General features: G+C 43.3%; 4 protein-coding genes across 4 annotated transcripts; 3 read left to right on the forward strand and 1 right to left on the reverse strand.

The window, feature by feature from the left end:
* Positions 1 to 1,010: 1,010 nt before the first annotated feature.
* On the reverse strand, positions 1,011 to 16,300 carry fam171a1 (family with sequence similarity 171 member A1). Its single transcript, XM_076153890.1, has 9 exons — positions 15,901 to 16,300; positions 11,604 to 11,831; positions 10,843 to 10,935; positions 9,246 to 9,404; positions 8,868 to 9,041; positions 6,094 to 6,210; positions 5,416 to 5,530; positions 5,022 to 5,139; positions 1,011 to 4,802 (listed from the first exon to the last, which is right to left on the reverse strand). The coding sequence occupies exons 1-9, from the start codon at positions 16,010 to 16,012 to the stop codon at positions 3,264 to 3,266; spliced, it is 2,655 nt and encodes an 884-aa protein (XP_076010005.1). The 5' UTR covers positions 16,013 to 16,300; the 3' UTR covers positions 1,011 to 3,263.
* A 1,332-nt stretch (positions 16,301 to 17,632) lies between these two features.
* Positions 17,633 to 19,778, forward strand: LOC143003296 (H-2 class II histocompatibility antigen, A-U alpha chain-like). The gene is made up of 4 exons (XM_076153887.1): positions 17,633 to 17,787; positions 18,314 to 18,577; positions 18,688 to 18,969; positions 19,078 to 19,778. Exons 1-4 carry the CDS (start codon positions 17,730 to 17,732, stop codon positions 19,203 to 19,205), a joined length of 732 nt encoding a protein of 243 aa, XP_076010002.1. The 5' UTR covers positions 17,633 to 17,729; the 3' UTR covers positions 19,206 to 19,778.
* A 134-nt stretch (positions 19,779 to 19,912) lies between these two features.
* Positions 19,913 to 21,814, forward strand: LOC143003298 (H-2 class II histocompatibility antigen, A-U alpha chain-like). Its single transcript, XM_076153889.1, has 4 exons — positions 19,913 to 20,043; positions 20,594 to 20,854; positions 20,959 to 21,243; positions 21,352 to 21,814. The coding sequence occupies exons 1-4, from the start codon at positions 19,986 to 19,988 to the stop codon at positions 21,477 to 21,479; spliced, it is 732 nt and encodes a 243-aa protein (XP_076010004.1). The 5' UTR covers positions 19,913 to 19,985; the 3' UTR covers positions 21,480 to 21,814.
* Positions 21,815 to 22,033: 219 nt separating this feature from the next.
* On the forward strand, positions 22,034 to 24,280 carry LOC143003297 (H-2 class II histocompatibility antigen, A-U alpha chain-like). The gene is made up of 4 exons (XM_076153888.1): positions 22,034 to 22,280; positions 22,832 to 23,095; positions 23,206 to 23,487; positions 23,596 to 24,280. Exons 1-4 carry the CDS (start codon positions 22,223 to 22,225, stop codon positions 23,721 to 23,723), a joined length of 732 nt encoding a protein of 243 aa, XP_076010003.1. The 5' UTR covers positions 22,034 to 22,222; the 3' UTR covers positions 23,724 to 24,280.
* The last annotated feature ends 64 nt before the right edge of the window (positions 24,281 to 24,344 follow it).

The raw sequence follows: 24,344 nt of genomic DNA on the forward strand, positions 1-24,344 counted from the left end.
ATGATATATCGGTGTAATAACAGTATATCTCTGTAAATAATTTCCTGAAGATAGCTGGACTGGGAAAATAAACACATCCCTCTATTATGGTGAGACAATGAGGTTTCTTTTCTTTCCTTTTTTCTTTTCTTACACAGCCGCAGCGCCGACACAAGAGCTCAGATCCTTGTGTAAAAGTATGAATACAACAGAGAAGCAGATCCTCCTATGACAGATTTCCCCAAACAAAGTCAAAGGATCATTGGAGTTGCAGCTTTTCCCAACGATCTTACGAACAACCTCCCTCAAAACTAAAACATCCGGGAGGTTAGCTCAGCCGTTAAAATTTTTTTTAAACGATTTTTTAATCAATTTTCACTTAAAAATTATTTAGAATTGTATCCATCTAATTTTATAGACGCTTTCTCTTTCTCTCTTTCTATTGGTATAACTTGGATATTTGTGATTAAATTTTTTCTCTGATCATTTAAAATTGTTTTAGCACCTTCAGCTGATATGCTGAATTTATCTTCTTGGCTTTAAGATTGTGCATTGAACAGTGGAAAGAAGCTGACAGTATACTCTGATTTGATAGAAATGTGTTGCTAGTGTAAAATCATCTTAAGAGGAGTAAGAGAGACTTAAGCATTGCTTTGCTTGTATGTACAATTGATTCTAAATAAGGTCAATAGGTCACAACCAGCAAATATATATTCAGCCATTTGTCTTTCCCATCAATGTTTTCAATTGGTATATTTCCAATGTAAACTGAATAAAAGTGTTGTTAATTTACACCACAGTGTGTCTACAGTTCATGGTGGTCCTGTACTGAATGATGTCCACTGAGGATCGTCTCAGGTGAACGTCCCTCCAGAGGACAAATCTACATCTACATCTCACATGGGGTCTGGGAAGTGTAGATGAAAACATATAGTGTAATGACTGATGACCTGGAATGAAGAAAACCTGGTGAGACAGCAAATTATTAAGTTTCCTTTGTGGACAGAACACACAGGCACACACACATTACGCAAGTTTGGCTGTTTATTCAGAAGAACGGGCTTCAAATATAATGCAAGCAACCAATAAACACAGTTGGGAGGTTGGTAGTGCGACTCCACTGTAGAACTCCAGGTTGCTCTGGGACATCATGATGATAAGATGCCACTCATAACACAAACTCGCACTTGATTTTTGACCGGGCATAGGAAAGAAAGAACTATACACACTTTGTAATATGACTTCTAAGACTACCTGATCCTCGAGTGGTTGCGCGACTGTAACTGTTCGTTCCGGACACACTCGCAGGGACACACAACCTGAACGTTGACCCATAGACACAGCCTGCAGCGTGGCAGACGGACACTACCGCCACACCAGCACACAGGCTCATGTGAACACATTCAAGACAACACTTACTCTCCCTTAGACAAAAATAAGGAAATGCACTAAAATAACCTGCAGTTTAGCTTCACACACAATTGCACTTAGCTTTATCTCACGCTGCTCTGCACACTCCTGTAAATCCATATCCGCTTGCTAAAGGAGAATATACACCTTGCTGATTGCTGTGGAGGATTTTATAATTGCAGCTAGTCGACATTTTTCCCAGATGTCTGCAGTGTAGCTTTTGGCTTGCATGAATGCCAGTGCTGATGAAAGTTTACTGCATGCTTGCTTGCTTGCTTTCAAGAGAAGGAGAGCGAGAGAGAGAGGGTGAGGGGCTGAGGTAGAGGAGGAAAGCTGAAGGCAAAACAAGGTGAGACTTAAATAAAAGTCATTTCTTCAACTAATGTGTCTAGATTCAGCTCGTTTGAAGGCACTTGGAACGTGAGGAAACAGTGTTGAAACACAGCAAGCAAAAGCAGTTTGGAGTGTATTGTTGACTATTGACTATGTGTGTGTGTGTGTGTGTGTGTGTGTGTGTGTGTGTGTGTGTGTGTGTGTGTATAGCTCTAACCATAAGGCAGATGAGGAGAAGAGGAAGAAGAAGAAGAAAGCCCTTAACATAGTTTTTTAAAAAAGCCTATTTTCGGGTAAAATACTTCATATTGGCAATTCAAATGACAGCAATTTAAAGGAGGAAAAGGCATCCCAAGCAGCTGTATAAAAGTGATGCATAGCCATCAGAGCAAAACATGTCAGTGGTTCAACAGTTATAAAACCCTTCATTATCGTCATCATCATTACATCTAACAGTTACTTTGGGTATATCATAGTGGTATCATATCCTTACCCACCAGCATAGTAGTGTGTCACATTATCTGATATAGCTGTAGTGAGAACAGTGGTTTCATTTCTTCACTTCAACAAACATACAAATGAAAAACATCAAGAAAAGGTAAAAACAACAACAAAAAACTGCGACTCTTGCGTACTCACATCGCCTTATGACGGGCTTGATTCAAATGTAGCGACGTGCAGGACAGGTTCAAAGTAGTGTGAGGGGCGATTCTAGCTGGAGTGGCGTGGAGCCTCCTTCACTGCTCTCGCTGAAGCCCGGAACGCCCGCACGAGACGCTTTTAACGTCGCGAATCGCCGACTGTGACGTTGAACAGTGAGCGACTCCTTTTGCAGATTAGTGTTACAGACGAGCCCCCCTGACTGCGGACATTTAACATTGTTAGTTCAAACTACAGCAAGGAGTTTAGATTGTCCAGTTCCGTCTCACAAATAAGGGGGGGGGGGAATCCAAAACGCATGACATCATTGTGACAAGGGTTTTTTAAGAATTCAAAATTGCTTGTTTTGGCCAAATCTGGGTAGTAATAATGTGAAATCATGTAGTGCATTCCCACCTTCTGCCAGTACTTTGCAGTCTAAGCACTGAGGCCAATATGGCTCAAGAAAAGAAAGGCTCCTGTAGTCATTATTTAGCAAGAACTCCCAACTATCTCTAGAACAGATCCTTTATGCTGAAAATGCTGCATACGTATATAAAAAGGCATGTATCTGTTGTGCATAAAATATGAAACTTTGTTGCCTCCACGGTCCGTTTGTCTCCCTCAGGCGATCTGTACGTGACGCCTGATAAGTGGCCCGTTGATGCGGTGTGGCATTAGGGTGAATAAGTGATGTACGACCGTGGTCCTTTCATAAAAGTGACCTGGAAGCGTGAGAACGGTCCCATCACCTTCTGGACTAGGAAGGGTTGCCAGAGCTGAAGTATGTCGCCAGTGCTATATAATGAAGAACAAAGGGATTAGACTGAAACACATCCCCTCACGTTACGGCACAGGATGAGAGGATGCGAAACCTAAGTGGCCGTCTGTTAAAGCTGGGATCATTTGAGGTTGAAGGACAGCAGGGGTCGCTCCTCTCTCCTCTGCCAGGGGCTTTTCTTTTCCTCCTCTGCTTCCCCGTTTGTCACGTCGTCGTCGTCGTCAGGAGAGACCGAAAGCAGAGGACGCCCAGTCCTGAAAGTCATATCCTCTGGCGTTGGCAGGGGAGGAGGAGAAGCGGGGGATGAAGAGGAAAGCGAAGGGGCCTCCTCTTGTATTCGTACCCCCTCTGTATTCCCCTGCGTCGCTTCCCCTTGGTCACCCTTGGATCCCGTTTTGCTGTCCTGAGGGCTGCACTTGGGTGTCTCCTCCTCGCTTCCTCTCACCTCCAGATCATCCACGTACACCAGCTGGGTGTATGCAGCTGCCGTTGTGCCCTTTGACACGTTTTTCTCAGTCTCTCTCTCCTCCTTCTCTGCATCCCGACCCCTGCGTCCCCCCCTCGGCTCGTTCAGGTCCACACCAGAGTCCAGACTGGCATCGTTGCTGTTGCCGCGCCTCCCACTGCTGCCAGTTCCTTGCCGACCTCCTCCACCTTGCGTGTTGCCTTGGCACCCGGCTCGCTGTAGGTCAATGTAGGAGTGGCGAATATGGGCGTTGGAGCGACCGTCGAGTGAGACAAACCAGGCTCTTGGGTGTGGGAGAGGCTTCCCTCCCCGCAGCTCCATTAAAGTCTTTTCAGCCAACAAGGTGTCCTCGCTGTTTATTTCCACCAGACCCGTTTCCCCAAGTCCGGCCGGAATAGACATGGACTCCGACAGGGCACGTCCCTCTCCATCACCCTTCTTGCTGGGAGCCAAGGAGGTGTCGGTGGAAGACTGCCCCAGGGGCTGCTGGGAATGTGAGGCATTGAGCTCAGCTTGGATCGTCTCTAAGTCACTCTGCTGGTCCGTCTGCAGCAGGAGGGCCTGACCTGACAGAGGATGCTCCCCAGGGAGACGCATGTAGTGCGCCGGAATCACCAGTGTTGGACGCACCTTTGGATAGCCTTCTCCCGCACTGAGGAGGTCCACGGAGCCGCAGCAGAGCAGCTGGCCTGGCCGGGAGAGCAAGGGGGGACTGGGACGCTCCAGGTGATCCACAGACCGGGACAGCATGTAGTCTGTGGGCCTGCACTCACCTCCTATCTCTCTACTGGGGGAGTGAGGAGGAGAGGACGGGGAGATGCAGTCCATCCCTGCACTGGTAAACTGGTTGGCAGACACTCGACCTTGATTGGCTGATAACAGTCCGTCTGAAATCTGGTTGCTGGACGAGCAGGCGGAGGTGTATGATTGACGGTAGCCCCGGTCCGTTCCGCCGGAGAGGGCGGCCTTTAATTGGAACGTCTCGGCAGACTGTCGATAGTCTCTGCTACGAGGCGTCAGGTTGCCGAGAGATGAGCCGTGGTGGCTGTTGTTACCCAGAGAGAAGCGGCTGTGTTTGCTGCGGTGGATTAAGTCGTGGTGACGCTGATTGTCTCGTTGCTCGTAGGTGGAAGGTTTCAGCATCGGTGTGGTCATGTCAGGCTCAGTTGCTGTGGAAACAAGTTCCAGCGGCACCTAAAAATGACATAAGAACATTTTTGTGACATTTTAGTGATTCAATATGCTGTAATTGTTTTTCTTCCCTTCTTCTGGACACTGAACACCAGGGACAACTACAGTACAGAACACCAGGGACTGGGAGCAGCTTGATTTCTTCATAATACAGGACACGCTCGAGGTGAAACATACAGAACACTGAAGTTATTACACAGCTGTTCTGACTGCAAGACAGACCTCGTTGCTGATCAGGTTAAGATGGGACATGGAGGTGGCCTGATCCCTCTTGCTGCTGTCCAGACCGGAGGACAGGGTGAGCTTACGGTGGGACCCCCGGGGTTTTATACAGCGACGTCTGCTCAACAGAGAGACACAGCAGGTTAGAGATTATGGGTCAGAATTTAGTGGGTCTTCCCTTAATAAAGACTATGACACAAAAAACCTTTGTAACACACACACACACATCAGGAACACAAATATGAAGCATGAACAGTTGGATCCTGCAGTCTCATTCTACTGTCTATGTGGCCAAAAACTCAAAATAGTGCATTGGCTTCATCTATTTGAAGCCAAATGTGGCAACACCCGGCTGTTTTACAGGGTTGCGTGTCATACACACACACACACACACCTGCAGTAGTAGAGTAGGAGGCAGAGCAGACAGAGCAGGATGAGAGCCATTCCTCCCAGGATAGCCAAGAGAAACACAGTGTGGTACGTGCTGATGTCCTTCGCAACAACGGGACCTGTTGGGTGCAAAAACAACAAAGTCATTGAGAGCCCAGCTTGAAAAGACGCTCAATGATGTGTGAGGACACTTTTAACTGCAGTATTTGATTGGATTCTGACTGTATGTACTTTCTAATCAAATATATCAAATGCAAAAGAATAGCTGCTAACTTTCTTTTTAACAGCTTCAAGAAGTTGACTTATATCTTTATATTCTTACTGATGTCCTATTGAAACTATTAGGAAGACATCGGTTTAATTTCATTATTTCATCTTCTTTGAAAAGATTTGTGTGTTTTGGTTGAGTAATATTGATGACTTGCATCTGCGTAGTAATTCTGTATGACTTACTGCAATATTGTTGTTACATAACTCTGCAGCAGGCCACTGTCCCCGACAGCTCACTGGCCAATCTCACAGGACCGCAATGGACAAAAAGAGTCTTCTAATCCCTATTTTGCTGATACTGTATTGTACTGCATTACAGTGAATTTCCATTTGTCAAACAAATTCAATCCATCACTTCACTAAAGCTGCAGGTGGTGTGTACTCCGAGCCAAAACGTAGCCCCGATCTTTACCCGAGTGGACTGGAGACATGGCGGCCACCCAGTATCCCAGCTGAGGTGCGATGTAAGTCAGACTGAGATGGTTTCCTTCCTTCTGAACGTGGCCCCAGCTGCTCTTTATCCAAGCGCCTGCATTAAGAGCAGAGTTTAAGTACTAACATTTCTGTGGCATTTACAAAACGCAATGCCTGGTGACAAATCTCAAAATGACAACACCTGATAAATCTTTAAATACAGCCTGTGGCAACCTCCTCCCTGAGTGTAATGACCTCATTATAGAGTCTACAGCAAACCACTTAGCTGCACTTACATACACAGGTCAGGTCTAAGCTATCAACGCTTTAAGGCAAACAATTTGATATGACAAGTTAACTCCTTATACACATTAAAGCGTGACAAAATGCCACAGCAGTACTGAATCCAGCCACAGGGAGGCAGCACAGTCAGTCAAATGTGAACGGAGCCTAAGAATAGAATCATGCAGAGTGCGGTTGCGGCTGTGACAGAGGAGGCAGCAACCAAACCACAACAAAAGTGGAGGCCCCGATTCGATTGGCTGGGAGTGATTCAGCTTCCAAGAGGAAAATGTTTTATTGCGTCTTTAAACATCCGCTTCTTTGGTACTTGGGGCAGGACCGGTGAGAGCTGTGCTGTTCCCATTTTACGTGCGGTTAGATTTCACAATGCGAGATCGTGCGGTCAGGGCTCTGTGTGTATCTGCTGGGGTGGGGAAACAAAAAGGGAAGGAAGGAATATGAACAGAGGAAGGGCAGCGTTACGGGAGACAGTGAAAGGGAAAAAACAGCACGGTGAGAGGAAACAAAAGTGCACAAAGAGCAGGAGTGGAGGGAGAGATAAGGGAAAAGGCACAATGCACCCAGACATGAGAGAAATGAGAGGTATGACTCAGCACCTTTGTAGACACAGACACACACACACACACACACTCCAAGTACTGAGCCCCATTCTCTGTCTTTTCCCTTTTCCACAGGGGAGTTCTTCATAGCGACTGACCTGTTTGGTAGTGACATTTAATGACTCGCTTCCCACGCTTCCTTTCAATGCGGCGTGGAGAGATTTGGCAATCGCTCAGAGACTATGTAAACATTTATTATGTCAGTACAGACATAAATCACTTCAGCTGCTCGCCTATTCAAAGTCGGTCTCGCTTTGACATCTGTTTTTTGTTTTCGTTCTTAAACGCTCCAAAATCCCAAAGAGCACTCAAGTCACCAGATGAGATTGTGCTTAGTCTCCATTCATCATCGGGTTCTAATCTAATCCATCTCTGTATGAAAGTCTGCCGCTGCGTGTTGATGAATGGCACACACACACAAGAGGTGAACTCGATCTGTTTGTAGGCGACATCATTTCGCACCTCACTCTGTAAACACAGAACAATACACAGGAGGTCGGCAGTTACACAAGCAGAACAGATTTGTCTTTGCATGTTCTTCTTGTTCGTGGAGTCTCTGTCCATGTGTGTGCGCAATGGAATAAACACTGGCTCCTTTGTGAGATATTCCCCCTGAAGTGTCACGGCACTTACTGAATCACATACATGCGCTTGTGTTGCTACGCACACACGTACTGCTGAGTGAAGGATCTCCGGCCATTCTGCTGTTATTTGTTTGGTGGGTTGCTAAGAAACGTTCTACCCTGGAGAGGGCTACAGATATGACATCTGTTGTGAAAATGCCACTACAGGCTGAGTGTAGTCTTTGAGAGTGTGTGTGTGTGTGTGTGTGTGTGTGTGTGTGTGTGTGTGTGTGTGTGTGTGTGTGTGTGTGTGTGTGTGTGTGTGTGTGTGTGTGTGTGTGTGTGTGTGTGTGTGTGTGTGTGTGTGTGTGTGTGTGTGTGTGTGTGTTCTGTGAGAATTTATGAAGGCCCATTTTATGAACTTCTTGTATAAGACAGTCCCGTTTTATTCAAGCATCCGATTATTTCCACATGTAGACTGACTCAGCGGATATGCACTGCACGCATACGGCAGTCAGATGACTTACTACTGCATTCTGCCTCTTCCAACTCCCCCCTCTAGAAAATGTGTGACTGAATTCTAAACACGCCAACATGTGCCTCACCCCAGTCACCTCTACTCTTCATTTAAACATAACCAATTCATACTACTAATCCCAGACGGTTGACAGACAGTTCCGGCAACATGAGACTAATATACATGAAGGGTTTTACAGTGCAGACATGTCTGACTCAAGTGATGATCTAATCATCATTCCGCTCAGCCGGTACATTGGGAACTGGGTGTGTAACACATTTTTGTTTGCTGGACTAAAGCTGTGGGACCAGTGAGGCTTGAACAGACTGGACTGGATGATCCGGCAGCACAGAGCCCTTTGTCAGCGCTCAGTCCAGCATGATATTACTGAGCTGTATCAAGAACATTAAACTCCAAATTTGTTATGTGGCTGTTTTTGTTTCTGTTTTGATTTGCAGATTATTATTATTATGGGTCTGTGCGCTCCATTATGTTGGTCCCTTGTTTACAACCGTATGAATAAATTCATTCATAAGTCTGGTGCACAGCTTCAACTTGTGACTTGGCTGAAGTGTGTGAATGAGCACAAGGTTTTTATTATGATAATTTCACAAATCATACACTCCTAGGAGGTGGGTATGATTTCCAACACAAGCGTCACTGTTACTTCAGGACAATCAGAGTTAGGCTCGAGTCACGAGGGTTGATGTTACGGAGGTGATTATTCACAACCTTAGCAGAACCAGCAGAGAGGGTGTGTGTGTGTGTGTGTGTGTGCGTCAGTACTCACCCATACGTGGGTCAAATCTCCAAGCAGGGATGTGATCGGTCTCCTTCAGGCCACTCTCGGGGGGCAGGGGGACGGTGACGGTGATCGGCTCGTTCACCTGCAGCTCCACGCCCTCGCTGGCCAGTAGGTGAACAGAGATGGCTGCTATGGGAGTCAACTCAAACCTCTCAATGCCTGGAAGAGAGCGAGAGGGAAAAAATGGAGATGTCACAACGGAGAAGGGAGTGAGAGAGGCAGACGCAGACAGCAGGGGAGGAACGCGAAACCGAGGATTTTGATTTGTGCTCAGTTCAATCACATTCTGGATGGGTTTCAAAAGAAAGAAGGAAACGATTAATTGTCATCATTGTCATCAGTTCTTTCTGCAAAGTTCCTCACCCGTGCTGTTTCCGCCGAGGCCCTGGAGGTAGGGGAAGTGCTGGATGTGGGCGGGGGAGCTGGCCACGGTCAGCAGGGCGGTCAGGTTGGTGTAGGATGTGTCGGGAGGAAGATTCAACGCCCTGCGCTGGAAATGAACAGACGGCTGGCCCCTTAAACCTTGGAGTGTGTGTGACAGAGAGACAGAGGAAGTCAGGAGCCACAAACACACACACACACACGTTCAGTGTATATTCAGTGCTGTTAAAAAGTATTTTTCCCACTTTTCCCACTCCCACCAACGTTTCTATTTATACATACACATAAAGCACATCTTGTACACGGCTCTAGTCCCTTTCTGTATGTAATGCCACTGCATAAACGCAGCCATCATAACAGGCCTAATGGAAGTGATCGATACCATAAATCCCATCATGCATTGCTCTACTTTCTCCTCTCAGATGAAGTAATGCTTCTTTGGGAATTTCTGGCTCTGTAATTATTTGTTTCCCTCTCATTTGTCGCCAGGCTGCCTCCCACCCACCTTCTGTTTACAATTAACAAATCATAACTCCACATTTAACAGTTTATAGTCAATATTGTGTGTTGATAGTCTCAGCAAGGTGATGTCATTGCGGTCTGACTGTGCCGAGTGCACATTCCTGAGCAATGAGAGACAGATCTCCCTGTGTGTAAAGTCTGCAATGCACCTTCCTCTCTAGTTAGACTTTTAACTGTGTATACATCAAAGCTTGTGTTTCATTTATACAGCATGTTGAATCCCAGAGTTTGACATTTCTATTTTAAGCTTCTTCCCGATGTTCAAGTGAATCCATGATCCAGGACGGGACTTTGAGCACGACCCTCACTTTGTTCTTTGTGTGCTTCCTTCCTCGACTCTTCTAGACATTTTTCCCTCTACTTTTCTCTCACCTCGGCTATTCCTCCTTCTGTTGGACACAGCTCAGCCCATCCCCCTTTCCTTTTCTCCCTTCTCCCCTATTCTCTCAAGTCGCCCCACCCACATCCCCACTTTCCAGCACACATCATCCTCCTCCTCCTCCTCTTCTTCTTTCATTCTGTTTCCTCTTGCCACATGCCAAGCTTTATCGCTCCCTTGGGTGCCCAACTTCACAAAATGGTGACAAACAGAGTGTGGCGAAGAGCACAATTTATACACAGGTCAGACACGTGCTGTGGGCCGTGTAGACTCAGAGAGGTTTACATGTTAATGGTGTCTGTGCGTGCGTGCGTGCGTGCGTGTGTGTGTGTGAATCAGCAACACTGCTGACACCTTAAATGACTCCCCTGTCAGCCATAGACGTACAAAAGACAAAGAGATTCTATTGATTCTTCCCCAGTACGACTCTCTAATATAATTACACCCAAACCGAGAGGATGACTAGCAAGAGGGACAAGCAAATGATTTGTGTTTGTGGATGCGTGTGGAGCTCAAGTTGGCCTTTTTTAATTATTTATTCTTTGAGAGGGCACTGGGCGATGTGCCCGTAAATGCATAAATAGACACAGGCGATGAAAACGCACACGCGCACGCGCATGCGCACACACACACACACACACACACACACACACACACACACACACACACACACACTACCTTGGAAGTCTGAAACAATCTCCACAACATCGTCATAGACCATCAGAGTGGCCGCTCTCTCTGGCAGCAGGTCCAAGCTGATGGAGGAAAATACTGGAACACAAACAAAACACAGACCCAATTCACAACAAACACACAAATTCCAACTGCGTCATTCTCTCCAGCCATGTTCCTGATCACTAACAGCAAAAACAAGTCATTAAACTATCTTTATACATTTTTAATAGTCCTGCTTTCATCCTGTCTGCAGCCGGACAGAAGTCTGACCCAGCAAGCGACACTTTCTTCTTCCTTCCTTCCCTTCACTCCTCCATTGTTCAGAGTTGGTGAGCGTGATAATCCAATTGGCTGTCCTTTCTTGGGCTCATAATAACCCCCTCGCCCACCTCCCCACAGCACACTTATACACACACCCTCCTGGGTGGATGTGTGTGTGTGTGTGTGTGTGTGTTAGAGAAAGGAAATCTTAGACGGCTCCCTTGCTGTGTTTTGGCATTTATTGTAATACATAAGTAATGCAGCACTCCTCTCATCATTCCTCGCTCACACACCTGGAGCAAACTTAGGATTTCCCCACACACACAAGCACACACACAGACATACAGAAACAAAACAGTGGAGTGGACCATGAAAATCAATAAGCTGTATGTAAAACCTATGCAAAACACTAACAATGTCATAATAGCCTTTATCCTAAAAGGTTTTGTATTTTGCGCGCACACACACACGCACACACACACACACAAACACACATCACTTACCAGGCAATCTAGACGGTGTCCAGGGGACCGAGTTGGGCACATATCCCCGTTTGGTTGCGGTGACGACCAACGTTGTCCCCAGCCGGTATGGAAAGCGAAGGTAGGTGTTGCCATCGGCTGAGGAGGTTTCCGTTGTTACAGGCGTGTGGTTGGTGAAGAGCTGGATGGTGGCTCCGCCCAGGGGCTGATGGGTGCTGGCATCACTCAGGTGAATCTTCAGTGTTACCTCTGTGGACACACACACACGCAGTGTTTATCAGGCTGCGTACATCTGGGTGCTGTGCATGTGAGGAGGAGATCTGAAGAAAAACAACCACGACAGCGAGCGACATGCAAATATAAAACACAATAGACATCTACAGTACGGTCATTTAAAAGGTTCCATTCAGTGACTCTGCCTCTGATCAACACAGGCAACATTTCTAAAATCCGGCCAATCACAAAGAGAGAGCCATCGGACTATTTCCTGGATTCTGGCCAATGGCACTTCCCTTCTAAAACAATGGTCCGTTTCCCTCTCTCAAAGAAGGCTTGGGACCAGAGGAGAAAAACAACTGTAGATATAAACAAACACCTTCTCTGAAACAGTAACACAAAGAGTGCATTAGTTGAACAAAGGCTCACACTAAGCCGGTGGTTATTACTGCACAATAGAGTGAAACAATACATCAGTGCAGCTTGTCCACTCTAAACTGTCCTAATCTGCGTGTACTGCATGTCAGAGGAACATAGCAGCTGAAGTAGAGGAGGAAGCAACCAGGGGCAAAGAGCAAAACAGGCCATAGAAGCTACAATGTTACCCTTAAAAACTAAAACATGAGGGGGAAAACTGTGGGCCGGTTGTGTTTAATAAGTTGTTTAACAAGTAAAACTGGATGATAGACTGACTAGAGAGAAGATTAGACTAAAGGCTGAAGTCGGTGAGCAAACCAAGAGACAACAGAACATTACTCCTTCTTTGTTGTTGGTAGCAGTTGATGTGTTGCTTCCAGTTCCAACATCCCAGCACAAACAAACTCTATCTTTACAAGCTATCATTTCAGAACCACACAAACCCGTGCTCCCACTCTGCGTTTGCTTTGTCTCCACACACACACACACACGACAAGGTGGGCTCTGTTTGATCATCAGCTAGCGGCTGACCCATGCTGACCTTTCAATTAAGGCTGAAAGGTTTCCCCGGACCTAAACATGTCTACCTCCCCCATCTCAGTGCAACCGAATTTCATCGTAACTCTTTTGACACACCCCCTGTGCGCACACACACACACGCGCGCACACACACACACACACACAATCCTAGCCAACACATACATACTCCTGGCTAAACAAATGCCCCTCCCCCACTCCAAGGTAATGTGGCCAATGAAGAACGACTCAGCCTGTTCAAATCTGGTACGGGTTCGTCCTAAGTGCAGGCTCCACCTAACAGAGCTGTGCACCAAAATGATAGATTTATGTGTGTGTGTGTGGGGGGGGGGGGGGGGGGGGGGTATAGTGCTTTGTATGTGGTAATTCTTGGCAGATCGACATGTCAGACTGAAACCCACACCCTGAGACGTCAGGCGTGAAGCTTCCCCCTGAGCTGCCTTCTGACCCCTCACTCCATTCTGTCCTTACTCACATTTCTACTGTCACAGCAGAGGTGCAGAGAGAGAGAAAGAAAAAGACAGCTGGACCAAAAACTCCAAACTGCACTAAGATTTGCATACGAGTGCTTGGGGTGATCGCGACCTCACTTCCTGTCCCACTCCCAGCGATCTGTTGTTAGGGGTACCAGCTGTGCTCACTTCAGATGAACTCCCCTGGGAGAAGCGCACGCACACACACACACACACCCACCCACCCACCCGCCCACACACACACACACACACACAAATGCATCAGTCCCCTCCCAATCCTTTTCCAATAAATCAGCAGCGCGGTGACATCATTGTTAAACAAGCTAAGAGTCTCCTCTATGCTTGGACACACTGGAGCGACGGGAGGCAGAGGCTATGTAAGCAGTAACTTTGTGTCTTTCAATCTCTTCGCTGCTTATCAGAGTGTGAGAGTGTACTCGGGCGCCATATGGGGGATGAAAGCATCAAAGAGAGTTGTGCCTGACCGACGCTGTGATTTCAGACCAATTATCCTGCAAAACAGCAGCCAAACCAGCAGGATAGATGTGTTTGTATGGCACAGGAGGGTGATAGAGGTTCAGAGGAAGAACTGGGAGAGAGAGAATGAGTATGTGTATATTTGTGTCATGATAATCATCAGATATAACAGAGAAGCGCGGTAATGTTGCACCGTGAAAGGGAGGCAATATCAACTGGAAATGCATGGTATGGCAGGCCTCCATTGGGTGTGTGAGAGGTTTGGTGTTCTTCCAAACAGAGAAGGAGAAGCAGATGCACTCTGCACACAGTGGAAAGCTTCAACTTCAGTGCTTTTAAGTGTCAGCTGACCTGAGCAGCACTAAAAACACCGAGTCTGTTTATTCTCTTCTTTGATCAGGAGTCGCCTTGTTGCTTTTAAAGTAGAATGTAACATAAAATCAGGGATACACGAAAGAGGCGATAACAAAAGAGCACCGAAATCTTAGCTCAGATAAAATACAAAAACAACTTCTTGACATTTCACAACTAGGTCAAAACAAAAGGAGAGTGCACATGCTGATACTAAACTAAAGCCCCGCCATAATACACATGTGACTCTGGAGAGATTTTAAGACTCTTATTTGGATAAAAAGTGAGATTAGTTAGTGGTTCTCATTCTCAGTAACTGACTGGACGACAAAGTTAGATACAAAGTCGAGTCTATGTTTCACACTCTCATATCTCTGAGTACGAGGTGTCCCCTGCATACTGGGCCACTAACACTCATTCCGATTATCGCATGATTCAAATGTAGCTGGTGACAATATAATTGGTTCATCTGCTTCCTCCCAGCCCTTGTTGAGCTTCAGAGAGTGTTCTTCTGCTGGAGATGCAATGCCACGCATATTATGGGCGAGGAGTAATGCGAGTGAGATCTATATCTGTACGCAGATTGTCTGTCTGGCTCCACTCTGCCATGATGTCTGCTGGACACACCAGGAGAAAACCCTCACTATCGACCTGACCACACCCCCCCCAAGGGACAACTGAAGGTCAATCTGGGGCAAAGTGAACGAGTGACACAGAGAGAGAAAGAGAGAGAGAGAAAGAAACTACAACCTTGTTGGTTCCCTTAGACATTGCTGTGTATCAGTAAGCGATATGTGTAGATGTAACAGCAAACACTCCACAGGAATGAGCTGAACCCTGGAGAGAATATCAAGAGCATGCAGTATTCAATTTCATCTTACTCTGACTGATTTATACTTACTTTGTGTTTACATTTATACTTTACGGTTATATGAACACAGACTGATCTACTCTAAACACAGCCAAACAGTCAGCACTCAGACACGACTGAGACTCTAACTGGAGCACAAAGCTGCGTTCTGCTTTTGTAGCGAAGCTGTCCACGTGCAGACCTGGATCATAACATGGAGCAGTGAATGAAGTGCTGTTTGTCTAACTAAGGAGGAATGTGTGTGTGTGTGTGTATGTGTATGTGTGTATGTATTCAAAATACACAGTCAGCGATAAAACTGGAGCCCGTGGGCATTCATCTACTTGCTTTGAAACACCTGAGCATGGTGGCTGCTTACTGCTGCAGCTTCTATCCAGGATCTGTCTAAACAGCAAACACGCATATAAACTCACATCTCAACAAGCACAATCCCTGCAATCCACACACACGATAACGACAACAAAGATAACCTGAATTGTTTATAATCCTGAATCTAATTTAAGATCAATCTAAGAGTTAATCAGGTTGACAGATTGAAGGTTCCCATAACTATAGGGATGTCCCTACAACACGAACACATGTGTGACCCCACAATGTGATGAATACCACACACACACACACACCAAACATTTGTCATAAATCACAGCAGGGCAATAGTCTGGTCACACAAAACACAGCTCATATCCTTTCATTTAACCCAGAAAATACGAGTTATATGTGCATTTACTGGTGATAATGGCACATTTTCAGTTTGAGGAAAAACCAAACGGCTTTATGTTCAGTCACCTTCCAAGCTTCCATTTGTACATATATTAAAGTTTGTTTGCCTGCTCGCTAGCCAGCTAACGCAAAGCTAACTCCGGGTCCCATCAGCACCCGGGAGGGCTAGCGGCACCGTTAGCCTCGAAATTAGCCACCTAGCCGTTTTATCGCAGACGAGACAAACGTGTAAAAGCGTAAAATAATGTCCGCTCACCTTCGCTGGCTCGGTCCTCCTGCAGTGTTTTGGCCACAGCTTTGCGGACATGATATCCCAAAAGGCAGAGTATAACCGCGGCGAGCCTACTCCAGTCCATGGCTCGCATCATTGCAGATGTTTGTATCAACGCAAACGATTTAAAGAAACAAAGTGAAGAGCTCAATCTTCTGCTTTACACAAACTCACCGCTCGGCTACATTAGAGTGTGTTCAGTGATGGCGTACAGCGGGAGATACTCCATGTTTTAGAGTATCAGTTCCTTAGTTTTCGGTGTTTCTCCAGCCCTCTTGTGCATCCCGCAGCCCGTTTGCCGCTCGGTGATTTTTTTTTTTATTGGACGGGCCCCGGGTCAGGGAGGAGGACAGCCCTGCTCCTCGGTGCCACATGCCCCAGAGCAGCACCAACAGGCGGCTTCTCCCACAAGCAGCTCCCGGCACAACTGCGGACCTCTACCGCCACCTGTTGGTTGAAACGTGAAATTGAATTCAGCCATGAAAACACGCCATTCTGGTCTCTGTTTACTGTGCTGCCTGCACAGACTTTGACATTGAAACTGTGTTTAGGGAACACAAAGATTTTTGTGTCGGCAGTTTTTGTTCGTGACCGAACCAGTGACATTTCCAACTTCTGTTTTACAATTTTGGACCGCCAAAATTCACTGTAACATCAGTTTATACAGCTAATACTTAGTGAACCAACTTACTGTTTACGTATGTTTCCATTGTAAGTATTTGTAGGCCCAAGGTGTGGCATGGTTGTTAATTATTTGCAGTGGAAATAATCAAACCTTGGAATGTGTTATCTCACTTAGATTCAAGACTTACTGATAACAGTGTATACTAGTGCGCAGTGGAACTCCTGCCCTGCTAGTGAGCTGGGAAGATACAGTATGTGTTTGACACTGTGGTTGAGGTGGGAATATAGATTGTCGAGCTAATAACAACACTGATAATAACACATTACACTCTAGCTCCTCCTGTTGTAATTCCTCATGCCAGTGACTTGTAGTGGGTGTAACATGTGTAGATTTTGTTTACTTTTTTTTGTTGTCACTTAGATGAATCAACTCATCAGATCACTCAAATATATACAGTAGGTTGGTGGGAGGCATGTTTATGAAATGAAACAATTATAACAATATTTTTTAAGTAATTGCATTGTACTGTAATTCAATACAATTCTTCCCAATGTATTGTTTTCCAGCTTGTCATGAAAGTGCCGTGCATGTGGGAGACTTTTTGAATGGAATAAGTGAAGACTGAAGATTCTGTGGATTCGGCTGACTGTGTGCATTCTTTCCAAATGATGCAAACTCTCTAAACAGAAATATCACGGATTCTGTGGATAATTCTATATATAAGGAATGTATATGCACACTACCAATAGATATACACACAAGAAACAATTGAATCAGAATTTCTTTTAAAGATGACATTGTTGCTACAAAAGGGTTAACATTATTTGTTGTTGTGTTTCTTGCCAATATAAAGACAAAGATTAAGTGTCCATTTCATTTCAGCAGAGAGCATCAGTCCTGCAAAACCAGTCAGACTGGTGCATTCCTGTCCGCAGATACAACATAGAAACTGTGATGTGTTGGTCGAAGTTTCAGTTCAATACATTTTTTAAAGTGTTTTTGAAAGAAGCTAAGTATGAACAGTTTTGTGAAAATACACCACGGAGCCAGAATCAAGTATTTCCGCACGTTTTGGTCATGTGACTCTGTGTTTGCTTCCTTCCTGGCAGCAGTAATAAAGAGACTCACACTGTTTCCTGCTTTCACAATTTCTTCGGCGTGTCAATGATTGTGATCCTGAACGTCAGACATGGAGCGATCAATTGTCACCATTCTGCTGCTCAACACCGTGTGTGCCTTTTCAGAACGTAAGCATGGGCTTTAAGTGTGACTCCTTTTGATAATTAGTATTAGAATTAAAGTCTGTGGTGTAAAAGTAAATATTGTTATTCTGTATTTCATTATGTAAATATCCATGTTAAAGGCTTGTATTCGGTCTTCATTATTTAGTAAACAAGTACAAGTAGGAGCACTGAAATGTGCTCACTGTTAAGTTTTACTGCCAGATGAAAACCTTGCATCATATATTCCTGCTTTCAGAACTGTTGGAGGAAGAAAAAGAAACAAGCTAATTTCAATCTTTCATGACTCAATGTCAAAAGTAACATACAACTATAGCAACATATACATTCTATTAAGTCCAATATGAATTATCATACTTCATTAATCTCATTCCCATCAAACTAATCTAACTTGTGATGAATTTCTACATTGTTTCTTTTCCTGCTGATAGACATTTCAAATGCCTTGATTAGTTTGAAAATATAAAGGTTGGTGGAAGACACATTTTTGAAATGTAAGTAAACATATTCTTCTCTCTGTATTGTTTTTCAGTCCCTCATGAAGCTATCGGGCTTGTGGGATGCTTTTTGAATGGTGTAAGTGAGGACAGCTTTCAGTTTGATGGTGAAGAGATTTTTTATTCTGATTTTAAAAGAAATGAGCTTGTCTACACCATGCCTGCATTTCTTCATGTAGATCCAAGTTCATTGATTGACCCTGTGAGAACTTTGCGTAATGCAAAGAAACATAGATTTGCATGCACTGCAATATTGACATACTTAGCGAAGGAAGAGAAAAATCCACCAGAAGAAAAAGGTAAAGTACTGTATATAGTATTAGCCAACACAATGGTGACATAAGTGACATGATTGACTGAATGAACTGTTTTGATTGTGTCTTTTGGCATTATCATTTGAAAATGCAAGATATCCCAGAAAGTGTCATCTACGCTGCAGAAGAAATTCAGCTGGAAGTTGAAAACATGCTGATCTGCCATGTGACTCATTTGTACCCACCATCTATCAAATTCATCTGGACCAAAAATGGCCGTGAGGTGTCACATGGGGTTTCTGTCAGTCGGTACTATCCTAGTACTGATGGAACCCTCCACATGTTCTCAACCCTTACATTCACCCCAGCAGATGGGGACATCTACGGTTGCACTATTGAGCATTCAGCTCTAGAAAAGCCGCAAACAAGACTTTGGGGTAACTGCTTTATGAAATGTTTTACTCAAGTATGAAAAAAATATTCATGGCATTTCATAGACCCTTGCATATGTAAAGATACATTCAGCGTCTCCCTCTCCTCCACAGAGTCAGACTTGATTCCTCGCAGTGTGGGACCTGATGTGTTCTGTGGATTCGGCCTGACTGTGGGCTTTTTGGGCGTTGCTATTGGGACATTTCTAATTGTCAAAGGACACCATGCTACAAACTCTTAGTTACTCAGAGATCCACTTTATATATGGAACAGAGGCTGGAGCTGCTTGTATGAATTTCAGTGTCTTAGATTGAATACATTCTTACCAAATGATGCAAACTCTCTCTAAAACAGAAATAAAAGGCATTCTGTGGATTATTCTGTATACAAGGAATGTATATGCACACTACAAATATATAAAGACAAGAAACAATAACTGAATAGATCACATAAGCATTTTCAAAGCTCCACAGGTCCTCACACCTGTACAGATGTGTGCATAAAGCTCATTTTGTTTCAGTGATGTTTTCTCCTTGTTTGCCATGTTTTTCCTTCATTTGAATTTTTTAAAAAGATGACATTGTTACTACAAAAGCTTTAACATAATTTGTTGTTGTGTTTCTTGCCAATATAAAGACAAAGATTAAGTGTCCATTTCATTTCAGCAGAGAGCATCAGTCCTGCAAAACCAGTCAGACTGGTGCATTCCTGTCCGCAGATACAACATAGAAACTGTGATGTGTTGGTCGAAGTTTCAGTTCAATACATTTCTTACAGTGTTTTTGACAAGAAGCTAAGTATGATCAGTTTTGTGTTTTTGAAAAGAAGCTAAGTGAAAAGTTTTGTGAAAATACACCTAAGAGCCAGAATCAAACAAAGAATAACTAGAATTTCCACATTTTTTGGTCATGTGACTCTGTGTTTGCTTCCTTCCTGGCAGCAGTAATAAAGAGACTCACACTGTGTTTCTGTTTTTACAATTTCTTCGGTGTGTCAATGATTGTGATCCTGAACGTCAGACATGGAGCGATCAATTGTCACCATTCTGCTGCTCAACACCATGTGTGCCTTTTCAGAATGTAAGCATGGGCTTTAAGTGTGACTCCTTTTGATCTAATTAGTATTAGAATTAAAGTCTGTGATGTAAAAGTAAATATTGTTATTCTGTATTTCATTATGTAAAAATCCATGTTAAAGGCTTGTATTCGGTCTTCATTATTTAGTAAACAAGTACGAGTAGGAGCACTGAAATGTGCTCACTGTTTAGTTTTACTGCCAGATGAAAACCTTGCATTATATATTCCTGCTTTCAGAACTGTTGGAGGAAGAAAAAGAAACAAGATATTTGTAATCTTTCATGACTCAATGTCAAAAGTAACATACAACTATAGCAACATATACATTCTATTAAGTCCAATATGAATTATCATACTTCATTAATCTCATTCCCATCAAACTAATCTTACTCGTGATGAATTTCTACATTGTTTCTTTTCCTGCTGATAGACATTACAAATGCCTTGATTAGTTTGAAAATATAAAGGTTGGTGGAAGACACATTTTTGAAATGTAAGTCAAAGTTAATTATTTATTATAATTACCTATACTTCCCTCTGTATTGTTTTTCAGTTCCTCATGAAGCTACCGGGCTTGTGGGATGCTTTTTGAATGGTGTAAGTGAGGAAAGCTTTCAGTTTGATGGTGAAGAGATTCTCTATTCTGATTTTGAAAGAAATGAGCTTGTCTACACCATGCCTGCATTTCTTCATGTAGATCCAAGTTCATTGATTGACCCTGTGAGAATTTTGCGTAATGCAAAGAAACATAGATTTGCATGCATTGCAATATTGACATACATAGAGAAGGAAGAGAAAAATCCACCAGAAGAAAAAGTACTGTATATTGTATTAGCCAACACAATGGTGACATAAGTGACATGATTGACTGAATGAACTGTTTCGATTGTGTCTTTTGGCATTATCATTTGACCCTGCAAGATATCCCAGAAAGTGTCATCTACGCTGCAGAAGCAATTCAGCTGGGAGTTGAAAACATGCTGATCTGCTATGTGACTCATTTGTACCCACCATCTATCAAATTCATCTGGACCAAAAATGGCCGTGAGGTTTCACATGGGGTTTCTGTCAGTCGGTACTATCCTAGTACTGATGGAACCCTCCACATGTTCTCAACCCTTACATTCACCCCAGCAGATGGGGACATCTACGGTTGCACTATTGAGCATTCAGCTCTAGAAAAGCCGCAAACAAGACTTTGGGGTAACTGCTTTATGAAATGTTTTACTCAAGTATGAAAAAAATATTCATGGCATTTTACAGACCCTTGCATATGTAAAGATACATTCAGCGACTCCCTCTCCTCCACAGAGTCAGACTTGATTCCTCGCAGTGTGGGACCTGATGTGTTCTGTGGATTCGGCCTGACTGTGGGCTTTTTGGGCGTTGCTATTGGGACATTTCTAATTGTCAAAGGACACCATGCTGCAAACTCTTAGTTACTTAGAGATCCACATTATATATGGAACAGAGGCTGGAGCTGCTTGTATGAATTTCAGTGTCTTAGATTGAATACATTCTTACCAAATGATGCAAACTCTCTAAAACAGAAATAAAAGGCATTCTGTGGATTATTCTGTATACAAGGAATGTATATGCACACTACAAATATATAGAGACAAGAAACAATAACTGAATAGATCACATAAGCATTTTCAAAGCTCCACAGGTCCTCACACCTGTACAGATGTGTGCATAAAGCTCATTTTGTTTCAGTGATGTTTTCTCCTTGTTTGCCATGTTTTTCCTTCATTTGAATTTTTTAAAAAGATGACATTGTTACTACAAAAGCTTTAACATAATTTGTTGTTGTGTTTCTTGCCAATATAAAGACAAAGATTAAGTGTCCATTTCATTTCAGCAGAGAGCATCAGTCCTGCAAAACCAGTCAGACTGGTGCATTCCTGTCCGCAGATACAACATAGAAACTGTGATGTGTTGGTCGAAGTTTCAGTTCAATACATTTCTTACAGTGTTTTTGACAAGAAGCTAAATGAACATTTTTGTGAAAATACACCTAAGAGCCAGAATCAAACAAAGAATAACTAGAATTTCCACATTTTTTGGTCATGTGACTCTGTGTTTGCTTCCTTCCTGGCAGCAGTAATAAAGAGACTCACACTGTGTTTCTGTTTTTACAATTTCTTCGGTGTGTCAATGATTGTGATCCTGAACGTAAGACATGGAGCGATCAATTGTCACCATTCTGCTGCTCAACACCGTGTGTGCCTTTTCAGAATGTAAGCATGGGCTTTAAGTGTGACTCCTTTTGATCTAATTAGTATTAGAATTAAAGTCTGTGGTGTAAAAGTAAATATTGTTATTCTGTATTTCATTATGTAAAAATCCATGTTAAAGGCTTGTATTCGGTCTTCATTATTTAGTAAACAAGTACGAGTAGGAGCACTGAAATGTGCTCACTGTTTAGTTTTACTGCCAGATGAAAACCTTGCATCATATATTCCTGCTTTCAGAACTGTTGGAGGAAGAAAAAGAAACAAAATATTTGTAATCTTTCATGACTCAATGTCAAAAGTAACATACAACTATAGCAGCATATACATTCTATTAAGTCCAATATGAATTATCATACTTCATTAATCTCATTCCCATCAAACTAATCTAACTCGTGATGAATTCCTACATTGTTTCGTTTCCTGCTGATAGACATTACAAATGCCTTGATTAATTTGAAAATATAAAGGTTGGTGGAAGACACATTTTTGAAATGTAAGTAAAAAGTTAGTTATTTATTATAATTACCTATTCTTCTCTCTGTATTGTTTTTCAGTTCCTCATGAAGCTACCTGGCTTATGGGATGCTTTTTGAATGGTGTAAGTGAGGACAGCTTTCAGTTTGATGGTGAAGAGATTTTCTATGCTGATTTCAAAAGAAATGAGCTTGTCTACACCATGCTTGCATTTCTTCATGTAGATCCAAGTTCATTGATTGACCCTGTGAGAACTTTGCGTAATGCAAGGAAACATAGATTTGCATGCATTGCAAGAACGATATACATAGAGAAGGAAGAGAAAAATCCACCAGAAGAAAAAGGTAAAGTACTGTATATTGTATTAGCCAACACAATGGTGACATAAGTGACATGATTGACTGAATGAACTGTTTTGATTGTGTCTTTTGGCATTATCATTTGACCCTGCAAGATATCCCAGAAAGTGTCATCTACGCTGCAGAAGAAATTCAGCTGGAAGTTGAAAACATGCTGATCTGCCATGTGACTCATTTGTACCCACCATCTATCAAATTCATCTGGACCAAAAATGGCCGTGAGGTGTCACATGGGGTTTCTGTCAGTCGGTACTATCCTAGTACTGATGGAACCCTCCACATGTTCTCAACCCTTACATTCACCCCAGCAGATGGGGACATCTACGGTTGCACTATTGAGCATTCAGCTCTAGAAAAGCCGCAAACAAGACTTTGGGGTAACTGCTTTATGAAATGTTTTACTCAAGTATGAAAAAAATATTCATGGCATTTCATAGACCCTTGCATATGTAAAGATACATTCAGCGACTCCCTCTCCTCCACAGAGTCAGACTTGATTCCTCGCAGTGTGGGACCTGATGTGTTCTGTGGATTCGGCCTGACTGTGGGCTTTTTGGGCGTTGCTATTGGGACATTTCTAATTGTCAAAGGACACCATGCTACAAACTCTTAGTTACTCAGAGATCCACTTTATATATGGAACAGAGGCTGGAGCTGCTTGTATGAATTTCAGTGTCTTAGATTGAATACATTCTTAACAAATGATGCAAACTCTCTAAAACAGAAATAAAAGGCATTCTGTGGATTATTCTGTATACAAGGAATGTATATGCACACTACAAATATATAAAGACAAGAAACAATAACTCAATAGATCACATAAGCATTTTCAAAGCTCTGTACACACCTGTACAGATGTGTGCATAAAGCTCATTTTGTTTCAGTGATGTTTTCTCCTTGTTTGCCATGTTTTTCCTTCATTTGAATTTTTTAAAAAGATGACATTGTTACTACAAAAGCTTTAACATAATTTGTTGTTGTGTTTCTTGCCAATATAAAGACAAAGATTAAGTGTCCATTTCATTTCAGCAGAGAGCATCAGTCCTGCAAAACCAGTCAGACTGGTGCATTCCTGTCCGCAGATACAACATAGAAACTGTGATGTGTTGGTCGAAGTTTCAGTTCAATACATTTCTTACAGTGTTTTTGACAAGAAGCTAAGTATGATCAGTTTTGTGTTTTTGAAAAGAAGCTAAGTGAAAAGTTTTGTGAAAATATACCTAAGAGCCAGAAT

Source organism: Genypterus blacodes, unplaced genomic scaffold, assembly GCF_046128005.1.
Source record: "Genypterus blacodes isolate CSIRO-AG114 ecotype Tasmania unplaced genomic scaffold, CSIRO-AGI_Gbla_v1 ptg000059l_1, whole genome shotgun sequence".
NCBI lineage: Eukaryota > Metazoa > Chordata > Actinopteri > Ophidiiformes > Ophidiidae > Genypterus > Genypterus blacodes.